The sequence below is a fragment of the Varroa destructor genome, unplaced genomic scaffold (genome assembly GCF_002443255.2).
Source record: "Varroa destructor unplaced genomic scaffold, Vdes_3.0 BEIS01000003.1, whole genome shotgun sequence".
In the NCBI taxonomy this organism is placed as follows: domain Eukaryota; kingdom Metazoa; phylum Arthropoda; class Arachnida; order Mesostigmata; family Varroidae; genus Varroa; species Varroa destructor.
Window position 1 is genome coordinate 54,026,289 of NW_019211456.1, and position 19,908 is coordinate 54,046,196.

At 36.6% G+C, this 19,908-nt stretch overlaps 1 protein-coding gene across 1 annotated transcript; it reads right to left on the reverse strand.

Annotated features, from left to right (window-relative positions):
* Positions 1-5,576: 5,576 nt before the first annotated feature.
* LOC111246222 (FAS-associated factor 2-like) lies at positions 5,577-19,552 on the reverse strand. Its single transcript, XM_022795464.2, has 9 exons — positions 19,414-19,552; positions 19,174-19,291; positions 17,228-17,442; positions 16,524-16,722; positions 12,280-12,457; positions 10,981-11,161; positions 9,126-9,243; positions 8,430-8,627; positions 5,577-6,690 (listed from the first exon to the last, which is right to left on the reverse strand). Exons 2-9 carry the CDS (start codon positions 19,231-19,233, stop codon positions 6,508-6,510), a joined length of 1,332 nt encoding a protein of 443 aa, XP_022651199.1. The 5' UTR covers positions 19,234-19,291; positions 19,414-19,552; the 3' UTR covers positions 5,577-6,507.
* Positions 19,553-19,908: the final 356 nt, after the last annotated feature.

A 19,908-nucleotide genomic window follows, 5' to 3' on the forward strand; every position in this document is an offset into this window, starting at 1 on the left:
TGTGCGCAAAAAGCTCAACACGATTGTGCTGACTTATGATATGTGCTTATGGTATGGCATCTATCATCTTACAAACAGCTGCCGAGCATCTGTCTGGGCATCAACAAAACCTTGCCAAACTGCTTTTACAATATCTTTGAGTTCCTTTTGAAGCACTGCATATCGATTTCGCTGACGGGTAGCTATAATAAAATGTTCTAAAGTCTAATCGATTATTGTACACGATGGCCGTAAGTGCTCGTTAGGAACATCACCGCGACCATTTGGGCCTGTAAACTATTTGCTTATTTCGGCGGATTCATATAAGACCACCGTGTGCAAGAGGTATCAGCAGGTACGGTGAAAACGTTTTACAGACCTTCAACTATAATCCCGTTCATATATACGTCTACGTTTGCGTTCCTCTTGCGATCCAATGGACAAATAGATTAATGTGTAGAATTTTAAAACTCTAGGGAAACTGCGATAGATGAAACGGCGTTCCTTCAAATTTCAGCTCGATTCATCTACCTATTGATTTACTCTTAATTAAAAGAAAATGAGTCTTGCAGAACTTTCCTGTGTGGAAAACCCAGAACGACACCGACATATTAAAGAAAAAACCTACTTTTTTGCCTATAAAATTCTCTCCTTGAAAAAAATTTTGTTGCCCAAAACAACCTGTTTACACTAAATGTTAAAGGTGACAATATACTAGTTTTGTTACTGTACAGCCTCAATAACTAAATTTCGTGTAAGCCATGATTGCCAGGAAGTTCCATGGTCCCATGGAAGCCAAGGGACTTCTACATATATATACTTCAGCAACAATTCAAAAAAGAGATGAGAATTACAAAAAGAGAACATCTAAGTTTTTCACATAGTACCTTAAGTTTGCAAGCAGGTGTGACAAAAGAAACAGAAATAGACACTTCTGTACTAGATAATTTCTGCGGATTCTAGTGCGAAAACAAGCAATATATTAAGTTGGTTTGGTAGGTTTTACTATGTTTTTATATACAAGTATATATATACAAACAAAAAATAGCCTCATACTCTCGACCAGTATTTGCATGCTATATAACTATACTAATTTCTATAACACCTATTAAAAATTAAAAAAGTTCAGAAAATTTGCTTTTCTCACAAATTTTAAGACTTTAGATGTCCTATATGTATAAAAATTTCGAAATTAATTGAACATTTTTTTCCATCTCATTGACTATAATTATAGAATTAGTTAAAAAATGTAAATTTGGGCAAACTTCAAATTTGTTTTTCAAAAAGGCACTGGCATTGAGAACTCGAAAACGTACCTGTAAAAGGGTGCTTGGTATAGCTTAGTAAATCACCGAACCATGAAGATAAAGTATTCCTACTAACTTCTGTTCAGAGATAAATTTCTCATTATTTTTTTTAAATTTTTGTGTTTTAGTCATCTTACATAGATGCTTTGAATTTACAAAAGGTAGCAAAAGCAACGTAAGAGAAGGTCCACGTTTACGAAACTCATTGGAGGGCAATCATTGTTCGTAATTGCCGTTATGTTGCTATCAGCATACTACTAAACGTGTATGATTAAATAAAGAAATTGTTAATTATCTGCAATCGCAGATGCAGGTACAACCAAATACATTTTTGTCCCCTTTGTGTTTTCATCATTCGATGTACCACGTACCATTCGCATCTACAGGAAAGTTGCAAAAACTTTAAGACTTTAATCCTGATTGAGAGGTGCGAGCAGAGTTCGTACATACAGGTAAGCTGTTGAACCCACAAACTTAAAGTTCGGTCAAGAGGTGCAACAGAGTTCGCACATACAGAGAAGTTGTAAAAACTCATAGACCTATATTATAATCAAGAGATAGGACAGAGTTTGAACGTTCAAGAAAGTTGCTAGAACTGAATAACCTAACTGTCGGCCAAGAGGTACACCACAGTTGATACGTATGGGCAAATTTATAGAATTGAAACATGTTACCCTTGGCCAAGAGATAGAGCAAGGTTTTCATGTATAAAGAAATCGTTAAAACTAAAATACTTGACTTCTGGTTCCTGCACAAGGATAGCATCCGCAGCTCAAACGACTTTTTACTAATTAATATTAAACTTTTCAACTTAGAATTTAGGCAAACACCATCACATGACCAGGTACAATGCCATTGAAAGACGCAATGTTGTTCACTATTGTTCTTTTTTAAAGTATAAGAACTACGTGTTCACTGCTAATAAAGTGTATTGTTTATGGTAAATGTATTATTAAACCAGAATTACATACCGGCCCTTTAGTGCCAGAAATTTCTAATATAAGAAAGTCTTGCTGACTTCAACGACTGTACCAAAGCTTTTCTTTTCGCTTAAGATATAATGTTCCAGCAGGGGCGATAGTTCGAGCAAACTGCAGTCGGTTAAATGACACTAAGGTGTATATCTCTGGCAAGATATTTTGTCCTTTAACATAAAGGTGATGGCATGCTGAATGCGCAAATACGTTCATAGAAAGGAATCGGTCGATGTTCCTACAGGCTTCTTACAATACACAACATTTGTTAACCGGTGAATCTTAAAATATCATTCTGCACAGCTCGAAATGTCGCAAATTTAATTTTTTCATCTTTGGTATCATGCAGTCGTACTCTTTTTGTCGGAGTAGGTAATATTAACTTATAACTGCTTTTTTTCTACAACATAGCTACTGTTAATTTAATTTCAGTTTCACTTCTTTGCAAGGTAATATATCAATGGACTGTCGTGCATGATTGATTTAAAAATCGAAGGAGGTATTGAGGTATGGAGATTAGTTTATATGAAGTGCCCACTTATATCGGGATTTGCGAGAGATCGATGACGCATATAGATAAACTAGCTTCTGCGTTTTTATGAATAACGGGCTCAGGTAGCCAGCATGATAGAGTAGTCACTGGGCAACTCTCTTCGGATTAGTCAGTCCAACTTTGTGAGAAACTAGAATAGTTAACACAGTTCGAAAGAACCGTGCTATGTCTTCTACTCATCCGCTATAGGTGTAATAAACTCAAAATAGTTTCTTCTTTCTCTCAAAATGATTGTGTCACTTGCTCAGGTTTCTCTACAATATTTGCAAGAGTTTTGCTTCAGAAGGACGCTTCAGGTCGCAAACAAAACACGTCATTAACCTCAAATTTAAAAGAAAGTGAGAAACCGTTAGAGAAAGACGGCTGCATCAACAACATCGGTCTTATGGAATATGAACTTATCTGTATACTCTCTGTTTAACCGGAAAAAAAAAGACCACACATGTGAATATAGGTGTTCGGCGTTTTATATTTTCTAACATGTTGTCATTTCAGTTCTTCTTTGCTCAAGGTCCGGAAATGCATATAGAAAAAGTTGTGTCAGCTCGCCTAACCTTGTAACACCAGAGCAACCTTGGGATTGAAACCGATCTGGTTTCTGCTATGGCAGTTGTCTTAATAGAAAGATTTTATGTGCTAATCAAATGTTTCAAATTGAGTTTTTGTCCTCCTCTACCGTTAGGCGCTCCATCAAGCAATAAGAAACACAAGGCAAAGTGTTTCTACGCCCGGATTCAAGTCTAGACCACCACTTATCTCTAGGTTTAGGAAGCAAAGATTTATTATGCTACTACAAGGGAAATCAATTGAAGTAAGCATATTCTGCGTTACCTGAATAGCGCAACGTATTCCGTAGAACAACGCGCTTTTTGAAAATGTTGTTCGGTGTTTTGTCTATAGAATATCATTATTCCATGTTTTTAGAACTTCATTCGAATATACGGGACATCTCTTCGTTACTGCTTTTTGTCGGGTAAATTAAATAGTTACGATCTTAATTATTTTATATGGTAATTGATAGGTGCATATACTATGCTGAAAAATACCAACAACGCCATAGATTTGAAAGGTTTTTAAAATCGCTATGCAGTAAAAATCTAGTCTTTTCTAGTATACGTTACTAGCTTCCTCTGACAGAGGTTTAGCCATCCAAGCCACCGCATTGAATGGAGTAAATTTATATGCCCATGCAAGTTGTGTGATACTTGCCATATATGAGAAATCGGGCACTAGGCTGACGATGAAGTTTTTAATATTCACTTGAACTGTCAATCAATCTAATGGTTAAAAATAATACGTAATAGTTATAGGTAATATATCGTAACCATCTTTTCACAACGAGATTAGTGCTAAGTCATTTGAGGTGAGGCCAACCTAGCGCCACTTCTACCAACTTTACAAAAAATAATAGCTTCATAAAAGAAAAAGCAATCTTCTAGCGTTTAAGACATGGCGTTCTCATGTTATAAGATAAACTGCACAACATTTTTCGATTCATTATGACGAAATTATATTGCTCACTATATACACAACATAGTAGAAAGCACCGAGTATATTCCGCTGTCGCTGTTTTACACTGTCGTACTACCATAATCACGAAGAGAATGCGTGAGGTGCGCCCTAAATAGGTTAAGCGTTTAATTCTACTTACTTCATTGAATGTGGCATTAATATTACATCCCTAATAATCGTATCACTTTTAATTTTCACAATCTGTAATATAGTCTGCTTGACGTAAGAGGGTCCTCAAATAAGCTACTGTTACTGTAGCTTTTTAAGTGTTCTAACTAAATAGAGGGACATCTTCATTTATTAACATCAATGAATGGTTGATATTAACAGCGCGAATTCTTTGGCGTGATTTGTTTTTAAGAATTTAATCGTGACCTTCGATTTGGTGTTTACTAAACCGAAAAGTAGCATTAGTTTAATCCAACAGATTTTATGAGTGGCGTATAAAGTGTATGTGGGTCTTATAATAAGATCTATATATATATGTATATACTATACATATATAATTATATATATATATACTATACATTTATAATTATATATAATCACACGGAGTGGCGCTGTTGAGAATGTGCTGCTAAGACATTGACGTCGTCATGCTACTTCCTCGATGCCATTCATGGACATTACCAGCAGATTTTCGCAATTGGTCTACATCACTTGCATTCCCAATTTTGGCTGTCTAATACATAGGCCTCTTTGTGTCTTCTTTATTTAAAAACTATCTGAACTTGGATATGAATATTCAAATTTACCAATGAGAACTACTACTGATGATAGTATGATAGTTGTAAACAACGCTGTTCATACTGGTTTGTAAACGAAACAGTATGGACAGTGTTGTATGTTTTAGGAGTCATTAATCTTATACTCACTCTACATTCTACTCACACATCTTTTGGCTCGGCTGGAACCTTGTTGCTTGCACCGTTAGCATATGCGCCTCGTCGGTGCTCCCATCAGAATTCTACCATGCTGAATATAATAAATATAAACAACAATGTATTCCAATCGTAGCACTCCAATCACCATATGGAAATTACATCAAATAAACTCCTATAAAACAATATAATAATTTTAGGTTTGTCTATCCGACTTTGAGTAGTAAACTGACCTTGAGATGCATGATATCGACCATTATCAAAAACCACTATTCACTGCTCTGAAGGCTTGAAAAACTACCCGATATTTTGTCTTGTTAGCTATTCGACCTCGCTCGTAGTCACGATCTACATAAATAACAACACTTGCTTGTAAACAAATTGCTCCTTAGTTTATTTTCCATACTCCATCGTAAAATTCTAATTGGAATCGGGCTATACATTAGACAACGACTTGTTCCCTCCAACCCACTCGCACATGCACACACTTATCTCAGTATTTATCCACGCTTCATTATATATTACATAAGTCCTCGCGCATTGCCCATCCTGATTCTCCAGGACTTTTCGTTCTGTTCTCGAAGACGTATCTATTATACCTATAAACAGGGTGAATATATATATATACATATATATATACATATATATATACATATATATATACATATACATATATACATATATATATATAACAATTCCACGTTGCGTATGTCAACTTCGCATTGACTAAGCAAAGCATTTTACTACGTACTGTAATTCTATTTCCCTGGAGAGTGCTTTAAGTCCGGTACATGAGTCCACGTCGTTTTTACCTTTTGCAGTTGTTAAATCAACGAAAAACCATAAACCTCAGTTACGAGGAATCGCAGTGAACTACTAGGAGCAAGCTAAGCGAGTTTCAAATGCACACCGCCAACCGGCCTAAGAATAAACTGTTTTGTTTTCTTGTTTATTTTTGCGTGTCATGTACCCTTTGTTTCTTCTTCTATTATGTAGGAAATTCTATAAACCTAAATGACTAAAGAAATGACAACTTTCGATGTATCGTATATCCACTAACAGTATTTGGCCTTTCCTCCAATGCAATACTTCGTCGTAAATATTTCTTTTACTGTGTGCTTACACACAACTTGCATCTACCCAAATACGGCTGCAGTCCTCAGGCCTGTGTTCGTCTGCATTTCGCTCTGCCCAACCATATCTATATTGTGCATACTGCTGCTTGATAATTTTGACGAGAGGATAATTTACTATGTTGTAGTTCAAAAACGCACAACGCAGCTTTCCGTTACTGACCTCAACTAAGCATCGAGGTCTGAGACCATGAGGCTTTCGTTCCTAGCTAAACCAAATTCTATAAAAGATGGCGGATCTTCCTCACTTCCAGGTGCAGGCTGACACGGTATCTTCCGTCGTGGATAGCTAGTGTGAATCTCGAAATTGTCTGGTGCCTCCGAATGACAAAGGACATAATAGTAGAGATACTAGAAGCACACAACACAAAAAATGATAAAATAGGTCTGTTTACACGACCATATCTTTACTATGTTATAACAAATAACTAGCTTTATTCACACAAATCGTTGGCGGAGCTTGAAACCGGCGACCCCTAATCTCTTTCAAGCAGTGGCTTGGCCGTCCTACTCTACCGTTGTGTTGTCATTTTAGTGAGCTGTTTACTCTATTCCGTCTATTATGTGTAAAATCGATACAATATTTGCAAAAAAAGTCTAGCACACTAAAAGAATGACGGACGCTGATTCATGTTTTGTTATGTTACGTAAATATGTAAGAAAAAATGTTTAAACATTTTTTGTTACATAGTTACGAGACAAATATAAGAATTAATTTCGTGGACGATCGCGTTTGGGCCATAAGATTGTTAAACTTTTTGAACAGCTTTTGTGAAATTGTAACTAACTAAAGTTAATTATTCAAGAATAATGAAAATTTAAAAAAATAGGTACCCAAAAAATGTAATATTATGCATTATTTATGTTGTCTATTATTGGTTCGAGGCCTACATGCTTTAAAGGCGAACTTTAGTTCCACATGCTTAAGTAAACACGGTGATCAGAAAATGTGATCGGTGGATCTGCGACGAATCTCGATTCGACAATGTAACCGAGGCATGTCGCTTAAACTCGTCCGCAATTATAGCGTACACGCATGGTCTTCTGTCAAGGACTTTAGTAGCTGTTCAAACCTAAATTTCACCTCGAGTCCTAGCGTAGATAATTGAAAGCGTTCTTCTTCTAATTTCCGTGGACTGACAGTTCGCCGATTTGTGAACAACACACACCTTTCCTACTTTTCCCGTCCAAGTTTTAAAAAAATATTCAAATTCTTCGGTTGAAAACCACATTTTGTTGGCCACCAGCCAACCAGTATTTCAACGAACTCACGTTTTTGACCTTTACTACAGCAGGATCTATATTGTTAGGATGCTTTAATAGAATAAGACAACTGAATTTATTAGAACCATCTTTCCTACCGCGAGAAGTCATTGGGTTATTGCCGCATAGCGCATAAACATGACAAAAAAATCTGGGTTTTAGCTCTTTCATTCATCATGTATGTTGAAATAATTTGAGCGTGCATGAATTCGATACAACGTTAGATACTTCTAACAGCTTCTAGGAAAGAGTGATTGTAACGTGAACAAAGGGTACTCTCGCCCTCCTCGAGATTTCGTCGATAAGTTACCGTAACCCAAGCTGAAAGCTTATCAACATTCGGTGTTAACCAACAGAAAAATAACAAAGGCGCGAAACGGATTATCAGGTGCGATAAACGACTTCAATCTCCAATTTACCTAGATTGTTGTCATCGATATGCTTGATATCAATCGCTGAATTGCTGCCGATGTAAGTTAGCAACCACAGAAGGCAGAAAATGCATGAATCATATCGTATTTAAAGAAAACACTTAGCTTTCAGGATTTTGCTCAGGATGGACAAACTTTCAACTCACAAAGCCGAACCGATTAGCGATGATTTTAGTGTTTTTCGGCGTATTTTAGCTTTTAAATATTACTTTTAAACGACATAGTGTCAAGAACCACAAAAAAAGTCTAACAAACGTTCATCGGTGAAAAGCGTCTTTAAACTCTGTCGCTTCAATGAGTGATAAGTCCTATATACGAGTCTTTACCGAATTGAAAACGAGCCTCATTTTTGCACTTACGCATATTAACTTGTCAATTCTGAACCGGAAGGCATACCTTCATGGAATGCGTCTGAAGGAATCGTCGATCGATTCTTTTTCCAGAAGGCAATCGAAGTGCTAGCTGAATAGCACCCTCGTCCTCTTTGGCGGGTTCAGCGGGAACCTGCCGGGCCAGTTCGACTTTCTCACGCTCTCGTAATTCGGCGGCACGAGCTTCCTCAGCGGCTTGGCGAGCTGCCGCTTCTTCTGCGTCCTACAGTAGTACATAAGATTCAGCTCGTTAAGGCATATTTTTATTATAAATCTTTTCTCTAACCTTATTCCCATTTAAGCACGTATAATTATTACATACGCCAACCTATGCAGAGATGACGTCTAAAACGTATTACAAGGATTTCTCCTGTAAGGGCCTATACCTATCGAGAGCTTCAGCGTTAAGTAATGAAATAATTTTATAAATGTTTGTTAGTGACAATAGTTAGGCACAATCAGATACTGTCATAAAATCATTTTGAATAGTCTGATTAGAATGCGACTAAATCTATAGTTGTATAATGACAGGAATTATTAAGTTTTTATTAAGGGACGTTACACATCGGTAAATAGCGCACGGTTGTTTCTGGATTTTGAATATATGTTTTCGTGTTTCCCGTAGTAATCCAGATTTTTATATTGCTCTACGAGGTTTGTAAATCTTTACGTTATATTCATGACATTACCATACTAATGAAAATTCCTTAGAAAAACTTACTCGTTTACGCTGTTCCTCTTCGCGTTTTTTACGCGCTTTCTCTTGATCTGCCCTGAGAGACTGAAGGTAAGCCTCGTCCTGTTGTTGCCTTAAGGTCTGATTTACGGTTCTTTCATTCCTACAGAAGTAGAGTACAGTAAAACAAAATTGGCTGAAAAAAATCAGGTTACTATACTCCTACTATAACTCGCGGACGCACACTTAATTAAGCCTTACCAAGTCTGACATACTAGCGTTGCAAGGAAATCTAGCACTTCATTGTCATATACAACAACTTTCCCACCGTGAAACGATTGGTTCAAAAACGGAATCGTCGATGTCGAGGTCTTGAAAATCTGTCGAGCTAATACTGTAAGAAGTTCCTGATTTTGCCTTTGCCATTTGTCTATCCCAAAATTTTGCACTGCGTTCTTCTCCAAGAAAAGTTCAGCTCTGATAGGATATCATCTTATAGGTGATAGTTTGGCCAGCCGATATCATAGAATGTCTCCGTGAGTTATGACTTTCAATCGAATGATTTTCTTTACAGATATGAAACGATAAGGATCTAAAAAATGGTAAACATGCTTTTATTGGGGTGTTTAGATAATGGAAACAGTAGTAATAGCGCATGTTCACCTTCCGAGAAATTTGATTGTTTATATTTAGGAACAAAAGAGGAGGAAAAGTCTTTCGTCATGCTTTATTGAATGGTACATAGATACTTATCTAGATCTGGTTTTTAATTTTAAAAACAAAACAAATTACAAGATTAAAAAATACGTCTGACACACAGTCTTAAATCTATATGACATTACTTTTCAAACAATATCCATGACTACAAAACGACTCTTAGATTTGATATTCATTTGTTGGGAGTTGAAGCGGCATGGCTTAAGCTAGGCCTGTACTCAACTATATTCGGTAGTATTTTAAATATACGATTGTCGCGGACATCTGAATCTACTATGTCAGTATTATGAAAGTATTTCTTAGTTAGTTTTGGCCGCTGTTCGAAATCGCTGTCTTAGAGAAAAACAGCACTTGAAAATCTTTTTTGTCTTTTTATTCGAACATTATAGAAGGTCCATAATTTCACACTTCAACAAGTCAATACTTATTGCACGAAAATTATGGACAAGTTGACAGACAGTTCTTTGTCGCTTATATTTAGACGACATACCTCTGTTTTCTCTATGTTCTGCACGTGTTCAAGTCTTATTGCAACAGTGCCGCACACGTCAAATGAACGCATATCAATAGTTCTCAGAATCTAAATCCGCGTAGGCCACCGTGTTCTATATACATAATAGGTCAAAAAGTGATCTTTGTCACTGTTGTGTTCTGACAACACGAACGGAGACACCAATAAACCGACCGCATCGGCCATTTTTAGCATACTGAATGACATTATTCAATTACCCTTTGACAAGTTTAAATTCGCAATTAATTATACAGCGAACGAAGAAATTATAGAGCGATATAATTATATAGAGGACTAACGAAAGCTAATTGCCTTTTGTCGTTTCGTTTTTCCACTAAAAATCGAATTACGTTTTATAATGATTGGCTGAACGATATTACTGAAAAATAATGGATATAGTTGTTGCAGTTGGTTACATACATATAACATTTTGTCTATTTTTTAGTTTTATACATACATATGAAATATTTGCACAATCGCTGCTATTACTTATTTCAAATTATCTTACAATGATCAGTAAATGCACATATAAACATGAATATACTTTTCGTCTACAACCCACCTAAAAAAGCCTCTGAAGTTCAATTAAAAAAAAAATGGAAAACACGAAATCTAAGTCTAACTCTAAGTAAATTAATTTTTTGATAGTCGAATTGACCAGCTGTCACGCACCTTTCAATCTGCGCCGCCCGAAGCGAAGCCTCATTGTCAGCTCTCACTGTCGTCAGTATACTTAGAAGTTGCTCAGGACTCTCGACTTGACCCTGAATTCGAGCTACTAGAGTCATACGTGACTCTCGTAGAACCACCACGCATACAAATGGATATGTGCGTTCCTTCAATGTTCTAGATACTTTATTAGTACGAGAAGGAAAGTCAATGAAGAAACATGTGTTGAGATCAAAGATGGTGATTTAACTATGGATGGATTTTTTCAACCTTTAAGTAAATAGAGTGGAATATCGTCACTGACATTATTTAATAGAAAATTATATTATTTTCTTTCCTCCTTTCATTATAAATTGTTAAAGATTACGTCATATCTATCATACTTATCCTAACTATATTAAGCAAAGAGTGTGCAGATTAGTGGCGGAAAAAGGTACCACACTGCTAGCACATCTCGAGATTATGATATTAATGTACCAAAAATTTAGTACTCAAAATATTTGTTTTTAAAGTCATTTTAAATAACTTTAAAAACAAATATGTTGATAATAAATAAGTTGATAATAAATAAATAAGTTGAAAAACTAGTTTCTTAAATATTTTAGGCAGTCCGTTATGCTTAAGTATGCCTAACGTGAAAATTTCGTGTAAGAGCTTAAAGAATTAGTTCTAAACAACGGATGCTTTGAGCCTCTAGAAACACTGTTTAGCTGCTTTTACGCTTGCACACTGTCTACTTTCACGTAACGTGTTACAGAAATTGATAGGTATCTTAACCCAACAAATAATCAGTATTAAGTCAGGTTTACCAAGCAATAGAAGGGGTTTATTTTAACATACATACGTCAACTGATTTGGCCTCACTGAAGTGTCCCGACCAAAACACACAACAATATCACGCCAATTTTTTTGTCAAACAGTTTTCGAAAAATGCAATTCAAAAGTTCAAGTCAATTACGCATAAAAAAGAGCGAAACTGGGTATTTTAGTTCGGCAAGGTTATTCATATTAACTTACACTTCGTAAGTTTTAGGCCCGTTTTCAATATCAATGGTCTTTAGATATCCACTAAGATGTGAAGAATCTACCTTTATTTGGACATCTACCTGTGTTAAGCATTAAAAAAGCCTTATAAATCTAATTAGGGTTTATTAAGGCTTAATTTAAGGTTAATATAATAAATCAACATCTTCTTCTAAATAACTATGTAAACTATGATAAATAATGACGAATCCATGAAGACGAAGACTTTAAAACTATTGTATCGAACGAGTAAATAACTCCTGATATTACAACACTGACCTTTATGTCCTTCGGGCAATTGTACGGAACAACCCCAAACAAGCATGTGCTGTCCTAACCAGTTGACCACCTCAGGGGTACAGAGTACTCTCCGGCAGAAGTGGTCAGTGTCCTCGTGCGAGGGGTTATGCAAATAGACAAGCAGGAAGCACAATTCAGCTTTCGCCCTAGATAGAGCCTATGGAAGCAAAAAAAAAGGAAGTTTGCTTTCGTAATTGAGCTTCGCCCTAAAATATGAAGCTCTAAAGCCACTAATTTCTACGCAGTCTCTATTTCAGTAGAGATTCGGTAGAAAGAATGCCGAATAAAATTATTAATGTTATTATTTTTATGGAAAAACCCACACCTAAGCATGGGACTCAGCTTGTCCTTGATCTTGCTTAGATGTTTCTTTGAAAGTCTAGTGGAAGAAGACAACACCTTGGCAATAATGTATCCATGCAGATACACCTGCCTTTGATATTTGATAGGTGAGCTTAGGATGCTAAGCGAAAAGCACTCCTTCCAAATCAATATTTTGGGTAACATTACTTTACGCTAGGACATCGAGATTTAGTCTCCATTAAAAATTCTAGTTCGATTAATGATTATGAAAAACACAAGTGTACGTTAATTCATACGTGCGTTAATTTCTAAACTTATTATTTGTTTACATATAAGGGAAAGTAAAGCTATATACGCCACTCCGTTTTTTCTAGCAAAAAAACGACTGACTGATTTAACATTTCAGTGCTACCAAATTTTCAGATCTCATAAAATCTTTAACGATTTAAAGCGATTTGCGTTGTTCGATTTTTCCTTTAACCAAATTCCAAAGGTGAGCTATAAGAAACAGCTAAGCACTTTTTTCGGATTTCATCTAATTTCTGCTGAACGATAAAGAAGTAAAATCACAACCGTACAACGGCTCTGCCAAGGCATTATACTTTCACTCTTGTTGTATAATATGTCGTTACATGTGGCTGTCTCTAAAAAGACCTCTTACGACTTCAGTGGCGTAACGCATTGTTTAAACAAAGGAATATCGCAATACATTGCGAAAGATGATGGCCATAAATTAGAATTCATCATGGATAATTGTTAGGATGTTACAAGCGAATCAGGCACTCTTCCGCATTGAATGATTTTTGAACTAGGCATCGAAACTGACATGGAAACCGGCCGAGTTCACTTCCGAAAATAATTCAAAAAAGAAAAATTATCCGCCTCATGAATTCAGTGACAAAGTTTTTGTTTCTGGAAGTCCACCGGATTCACTTACGCTTAGTATTGGTTCCAAAATAATGTATAATTCTGGTAGTTATACAGGCTTCGTTTCGGTCCAGTTAGGTTTCCAGAATTGTGCGCCCATATAACAGTTATTGCGCTTTTTGCTTTATGAACAGAATGGAACTTTCGGAGATGTCAGGTACCTGCGTTAATCAACACGCGGCTTCACACTGCGCAACAGAAACTGTGTCATCGTAAAACTATAGTGGATGAATTATAATCCTTAATTTGCGTAACTCAGCAGTATACGATTAGAAAACATCGGCTTCTTCACCCAAAATAAGCCAAAGAAAAGGATTTTTCCTTAAACTTTCTGAAATGACTGATTGATTCATATGAAATCGTTATCATTACTGGTCCCTACATCCCGTTCCAGGTCCATCGTACTGCACACTGTGGCGCTACATAGGTCAACGATGAGGGTGTCAGCAAGTTCTATTTCCTTGAAAAATGAATGATCAAAAAAGATCGTAGTGAGCTTTTTTCGGTCACATAAAAGAAGATTGACAAGTATATTACTATATATTGTTTCTTTCGCGCGGCACCGGTTGTTTCCAAGTGGTACACCGGTAGTGTTAGGTGAATAATTCGCTGTTTTCTCTCTTATGTATATCACATTGAAATGGCTTTTGGAGTAAATGATTTTTTAATACAGGTTAGAAGTACTTTTTTATTTTTTTACACACTATTCTCAGCGCTCTGGCAGCTTCTGGACAGTCCTACACTTACCACTTGCATTCCCATACGTAATTTATCTATAGCTTAAATCTGTATAATTAAATCTGTAGTGCAATATGGTTGGTCACCAGCTGGCCTTTTTAAAGGATGGCGAGCCCTATAATCATACGGACTTAGACTAGGAGAATTAGCAGGTTGAAGCCAGATATGTTGGATATTTTTTGCTCAATCCAAGAAGTAATTAAGACATGGTTATAAGGTCTGGCATTATCATCAAGTAATCCGACTGCGTGTTTTCGATTGCTGTTATAACAGTCCATAAGTCTCTTAAGGAACTCGAGATAGCGGGCTGCATTTATTGATTTATTTTCTCATAGTAATAGATGCTTCTGATGTCCATTGCTAACACTCCCATTACCTTACGTCCAAATTAACAGGACAATGCCACCAGACTCGATTGGGGCACAGCCTTGACTTCCGCGTGCTGATATCTAGTCACCTAGTTAAGCTAGCCTCCAACACCCCAATCTCCGTTCTTAGAACATTTACACCAGTCATGTACTGTGCTTTCGCTTCTTCACCAATCTTTGATGAATCTCCGCAACACTGTGGCACGGAGACTGTTTTTTTCTGAATTCCTGTAGATGCATTTTACCTAAAGTAGATTTAACCTGTCTCTCACAGGTTTCTAGAAGACGTATTTTGCAGTCAAATTTCGCCTGCTAACGGCGTGTAGCTTAAGTTTTCAAAGTCTGCCAGATTTGCTTGCATCAGCCATATTTATATATATTATGCACATTTGTAAATTCATATATGCGTTATCAAGTCTCTAATGTAGTTATTAGTAAGTTTCGACCGCTTGTTATGGCAACACGCGACAACTACCGTATAACTTTTAGAATAAATACGCATTGACAGCCATATGCTAGCAACGATTGGACGGAGTTTGCAAGGCCCTCATATACCACAATCTTGTTTATTCACTTATAGAAATTGTTAGAAATATGTCTCACTTCAGAAAGCAATTTTCATTAAGCGTCATAATTAAAAGGATTTAGGAAAAAAGAAAACAAATCAAAAGATTCTATCACAGCTGGTATTTGGAACATGCGGCAAACGTGTATTGCTTGGCACATATATATATATATATATATATAATATATATATATATATATATATATATATATCGAAAAAATCAGAACCTCTGTATTTAAAAGAAAACCCATGTTTAATGCTCATTCCACAAATGACAAATTGTCTACCTCTTAGATGGAATTGCTTACAAATTTTATTATGACCGAAAGCCATTCGCAAATGTTAATCATCTGCATCAATAAATGGTTATCTGAATACCTAGAACATAGTTTTTCTACTAAGTACTAAGTAGCCGCTTGAGAACCGGCCGGGCAAGGTTTGCTGTACCGAGGTTGTCCGATTATCCATAACACGGTTACGTCGCTGTCACTACGCTGTACCCGTACGCATCTTGGTTTCATTTGAAACTGATCCCCTCTCTAATTGCAGGTTCCTTTGAATAGAGGCAAATAAACTCCGGTAACCGTTACATCGATTTACCATCTTCCTGGCCTAAGAGTCGACCCCGATATAAAAGCGCTTTAATATAAGCGATGTTGTTCTTCAAAATTGGGCTCGCGCCTTCTGTAACAGCCCAGTGTTCGCTTTTACTCAACACCTTAGCCTCGTTAACAAATGCGTACCCAGAAGCCTCTGCCCCCGGCGTGATGCCTGATAATAATCTTCTTGAAACCATGGTGAACCAGCTGCATTTTAATAACATCGACCACTTTAGGGCTCCCAGTTCCTTCAATGAAAACGACACGTATCGCACCACCCTAATGCACTCAATCTGTGTGCCGTCAGCGATCATTACAGCACATGGACAAGCTTTTCGCACTACCCATGGGTATTTTTGCCACAGTGAGGTTTTCGCTGTACCTTGTGGCATTCGATAGTCGTATCCCAGCTTTGGAAGGGCCCTGAAGCCAGACAGACGTCACGGTAGAGTAATACGGCAGCTCAACGTTTCGTTGGTAGCTCAATCACGGCCCTTAATTTTGCAGCTTGCTTAACTGTTGCATCCATTCTTGAATTAACTAGTTTTTTCTCAATTCAGTTTCTATCCGCTACGAATTGTACTATGTACACAATAGCACAAGAAGTATGCCTTGCCCTTGTATAGCGATAGCAATATAAATACCTATAATTTGATATATTATTGGCACGCGCCGTAACATCGATGTATAATGAGTGAAATAGAGTGACAGAAGCTGACGTACCTGGTTATAGCTGGTTTCGAGAAATGTTGGTACGAGAGGTCCGTATTTGTCAGTAAATTCTTTAATAAATTGACGGACGTTACCCTCAGAGTTTGTAAGTGCTAAACGAGAGTCATTTCTTATAAGCGATACTGCAAATCTCATGATATTGTAAATAGTCCGGAAAAAGAACGACAACGGCCATTGCAGCATGTACCACCTTAAAATACAATTCACGACAAGACCGATTAGTCCACTGGATTTTACACTGCTGTATCCATTCGCTAAAAAAAAGTTGGAAAATTAAATACATTCAACACCTTCCTAGGCAAGGAACACTAACATCAGAACTTAATTAGATAACTGCACTGCTTAATACTTACAAACTACGTCCTTTAGTTTAAGTACATAATGCAAAATTAATGCAAATCCTTGTAACGTCATAAATTCCATTATGTACAATAATCAAAGACACAGTCACATGCCTAAATACCCGAATGTCATCGATTCTGAATAATCTTTAATGGAATAATGCCCCGTGGCTTAACTACCAGGCGTAAGAAAGAATTGAATAGACCACACCCAAAGAAAACGGTTGAATTACTTCCTATAGAAGAACCATTATTAATAATCTTAGATCTTTCCTACACTGAACCATCTTGATTATTTCAAATAGGTAAACCTAAAACGGAAATTTTACAAATGTTTGCTGAAACAAAATTTACCCGAAACCAATCCATCCTCGTGGACGCCAATGCGAAAGTGTGTAATCCGCACCCTGAAAATTTTGATCGACTGTAGGTACGTCCTGTGTTCCCAGACGATCCCTGGTTGGTGATGAGGGTAAGTGAAGTGCGGTAGAAACAGCAGCTTCGAGATCCCACGAATGGGCACAGAGAATATCTCTACACCGTGAAAGGTCTTCAAAACCAGTGATTTCCTGCGATACAAGTTTCATTGTATTTTTCATAAAACGTGCAAATCCTTTGAACTGTGCAAGACTTCTTAGAACAACCTAGAAATATTTTTTAATATACTTTGTTTCGAATAGCTCGGCAAGCTAAATTAAAAAGCAAGTATCTCTGCCATGCCTTTCTAACGACTTCCTTGTATATCTTATTTTCCATGCAACAATCATATTTAACTGCATAGTTTTCAAACGTGTTCATCCTTCATGCTGTTGAAAGTTGTTTGACTATCCCTCAGACATTTACCGAAGCATTATGATTCGATCAGAAGTTCTGCATTTATTATGCGTCCCAAAGCGTACTTTACCCAAGAAGCAACAATAATTACTTTTCATACCAATAGTTAATTTGGCTTTAAATCTACAGACCTATTTGAGCCTAATCTTCTGAGGGTACTGATTTACAGCACGCGTGCCACTATCTAACCTGACTGAATCGCGTTTCTACCTTGCACAATGGAAAAAAACACTAAAAACAATGTCAGTCAGTTTATTTGAAGCCGGGATGAAAACAGATATGTTGTAGCAGATTCGACATGCAAACAAAAATTTGCGAACACACAGATTTCGTGAAATGTTACATACATAGTATCAAGAATGCTCCATAAGAAATGAATGAAAACATTCTGAAGCCGTTTAAAAAAAACCAATAAGTATTGTAATAATATAAATTTTTTGACGAACAATGTTTACAGTTATTTAATGCATCATACACATTCATGATCTAGAGGCGCACAAACTTATCCCGCAGTTATGAAAACGATCGCTCACGTAAATGGTGATTACGATGCTCAACATCTCGGTTGATTTAACATACGAAATTATTATTATTAAGTAGTACTTTATCTTCAAAACTAACCAGTAACGAAACTCTCGAGTCTTGAGACTGCTATTTCCGGAGGGAGACCTAGGCTCTACTAACGTTAAACTTAGTTATTCCAGTGCTGCGTTATAATATGAAACTGGATCTAATACACAACCCGAATATATGTGCAATTCCGATGTAGTTACACGCAGCTATCGTGCGAACGTATATTAAAGCCTGATTTATTGTAAATGTTTAGACTATTAGATTTCGAGGCGTTTAACAAGGAATATTTACGATTTGAAACATCAAAAACACAGCCTTCAATGTTTTGTAAGTCAATGGACACCAGGCCTTTTAAAAAATTGTATACTAGTAGTTTAAGATCGAAACTCATGTCGCCTTTTTCAATCACATTTTTGTGACAACAAAGATGGGAAAAACGAAAGGCTCTTCGTTCACTCAAATTAAAACCGACGCCGAATTGTCAATAATTGCATATTAATGCGAAATATTGCACACCTGATTCTTTTGTACAGCATAAGCTCTTCAACGAGCTAAAACCTTTAAAGAAGAAGACGATTTTATACACGATATGTTTTAAACTATTATGTTTGACTTGACGAAAAACGCACAAAGGGCACAGATGAAAGCAAACTAACGTACATCAATATAATGTTTAGTGGACATTATAAAAATGTTTGTTCTAGTCGTAGTTTCAAGGAAAATAATGAGGGCAGCCAGCTGATCAAATGTACAACTCAGCATAAAATATCATACAGTATTCTCTCTATATATGTTCTAGCGAGTTACGCAGTTTAGTGATATCCTATTTTCGGTCTCTGTTATCTTATTATCGTTTAGGTACAGAAGTTTACACGCTTAATTGTTTAGCTCACCTGAAATTGAGCTAGTTTTTCGTTCTGTGACTCCGAGAGCTCCTCACTGGACGCCGCCATTTTGAATACGGCAATACTCGATACCCGCTAGTCGCGCGGCTTCAATCGCAGCAATCACCTAATGCCGTAATGTCGGAATGACATAAACTATGTAAACCGAAAATCTACCAGGTCGAATTAAAACCATGTAGAATCCCTGTTTCCCGTAGGCTACGTAAAATCAATTGTGTTATTACGTACCCTCTTAAGTAAATATTTCCCATAGCGGGTTGGCGACCGCTGTTTCGGATTCGCGAGTGGATAAAGGCTCCGTTTACAAAACGACCAAAGGAAAAGCTTTGGACAGAATGCACGATTGCCAAGGAGAACTCTCAGTCAGCCGAAGAAATGGAGCAATACATATGCAAGTATCCAACGGCAGTTGACTTTCCTTGAATAGTAAAGCGGGACAAAGCGTAGAAAAATATGAATGATAAACAAAAAGCTGATTTCGAGTAATTTCATGTGTAGCTTCAATACTATTGTGGTTATCCCGAGGCTAATGATTTTTTTGTATTTCGATGAACCGTCGGCTTTTCCAATGTTTATATTTTTGATTCAAGTCGCTAAATAAATTTATGAAAGAATTCTGTAGCAGGTCACTTACCTTAATAAGAAAACTAACACTGTAAAATAGACAATAACTGTATATCAATGTGTCATTTAAACAACTGGTTTATCTGATTACTAAATAAC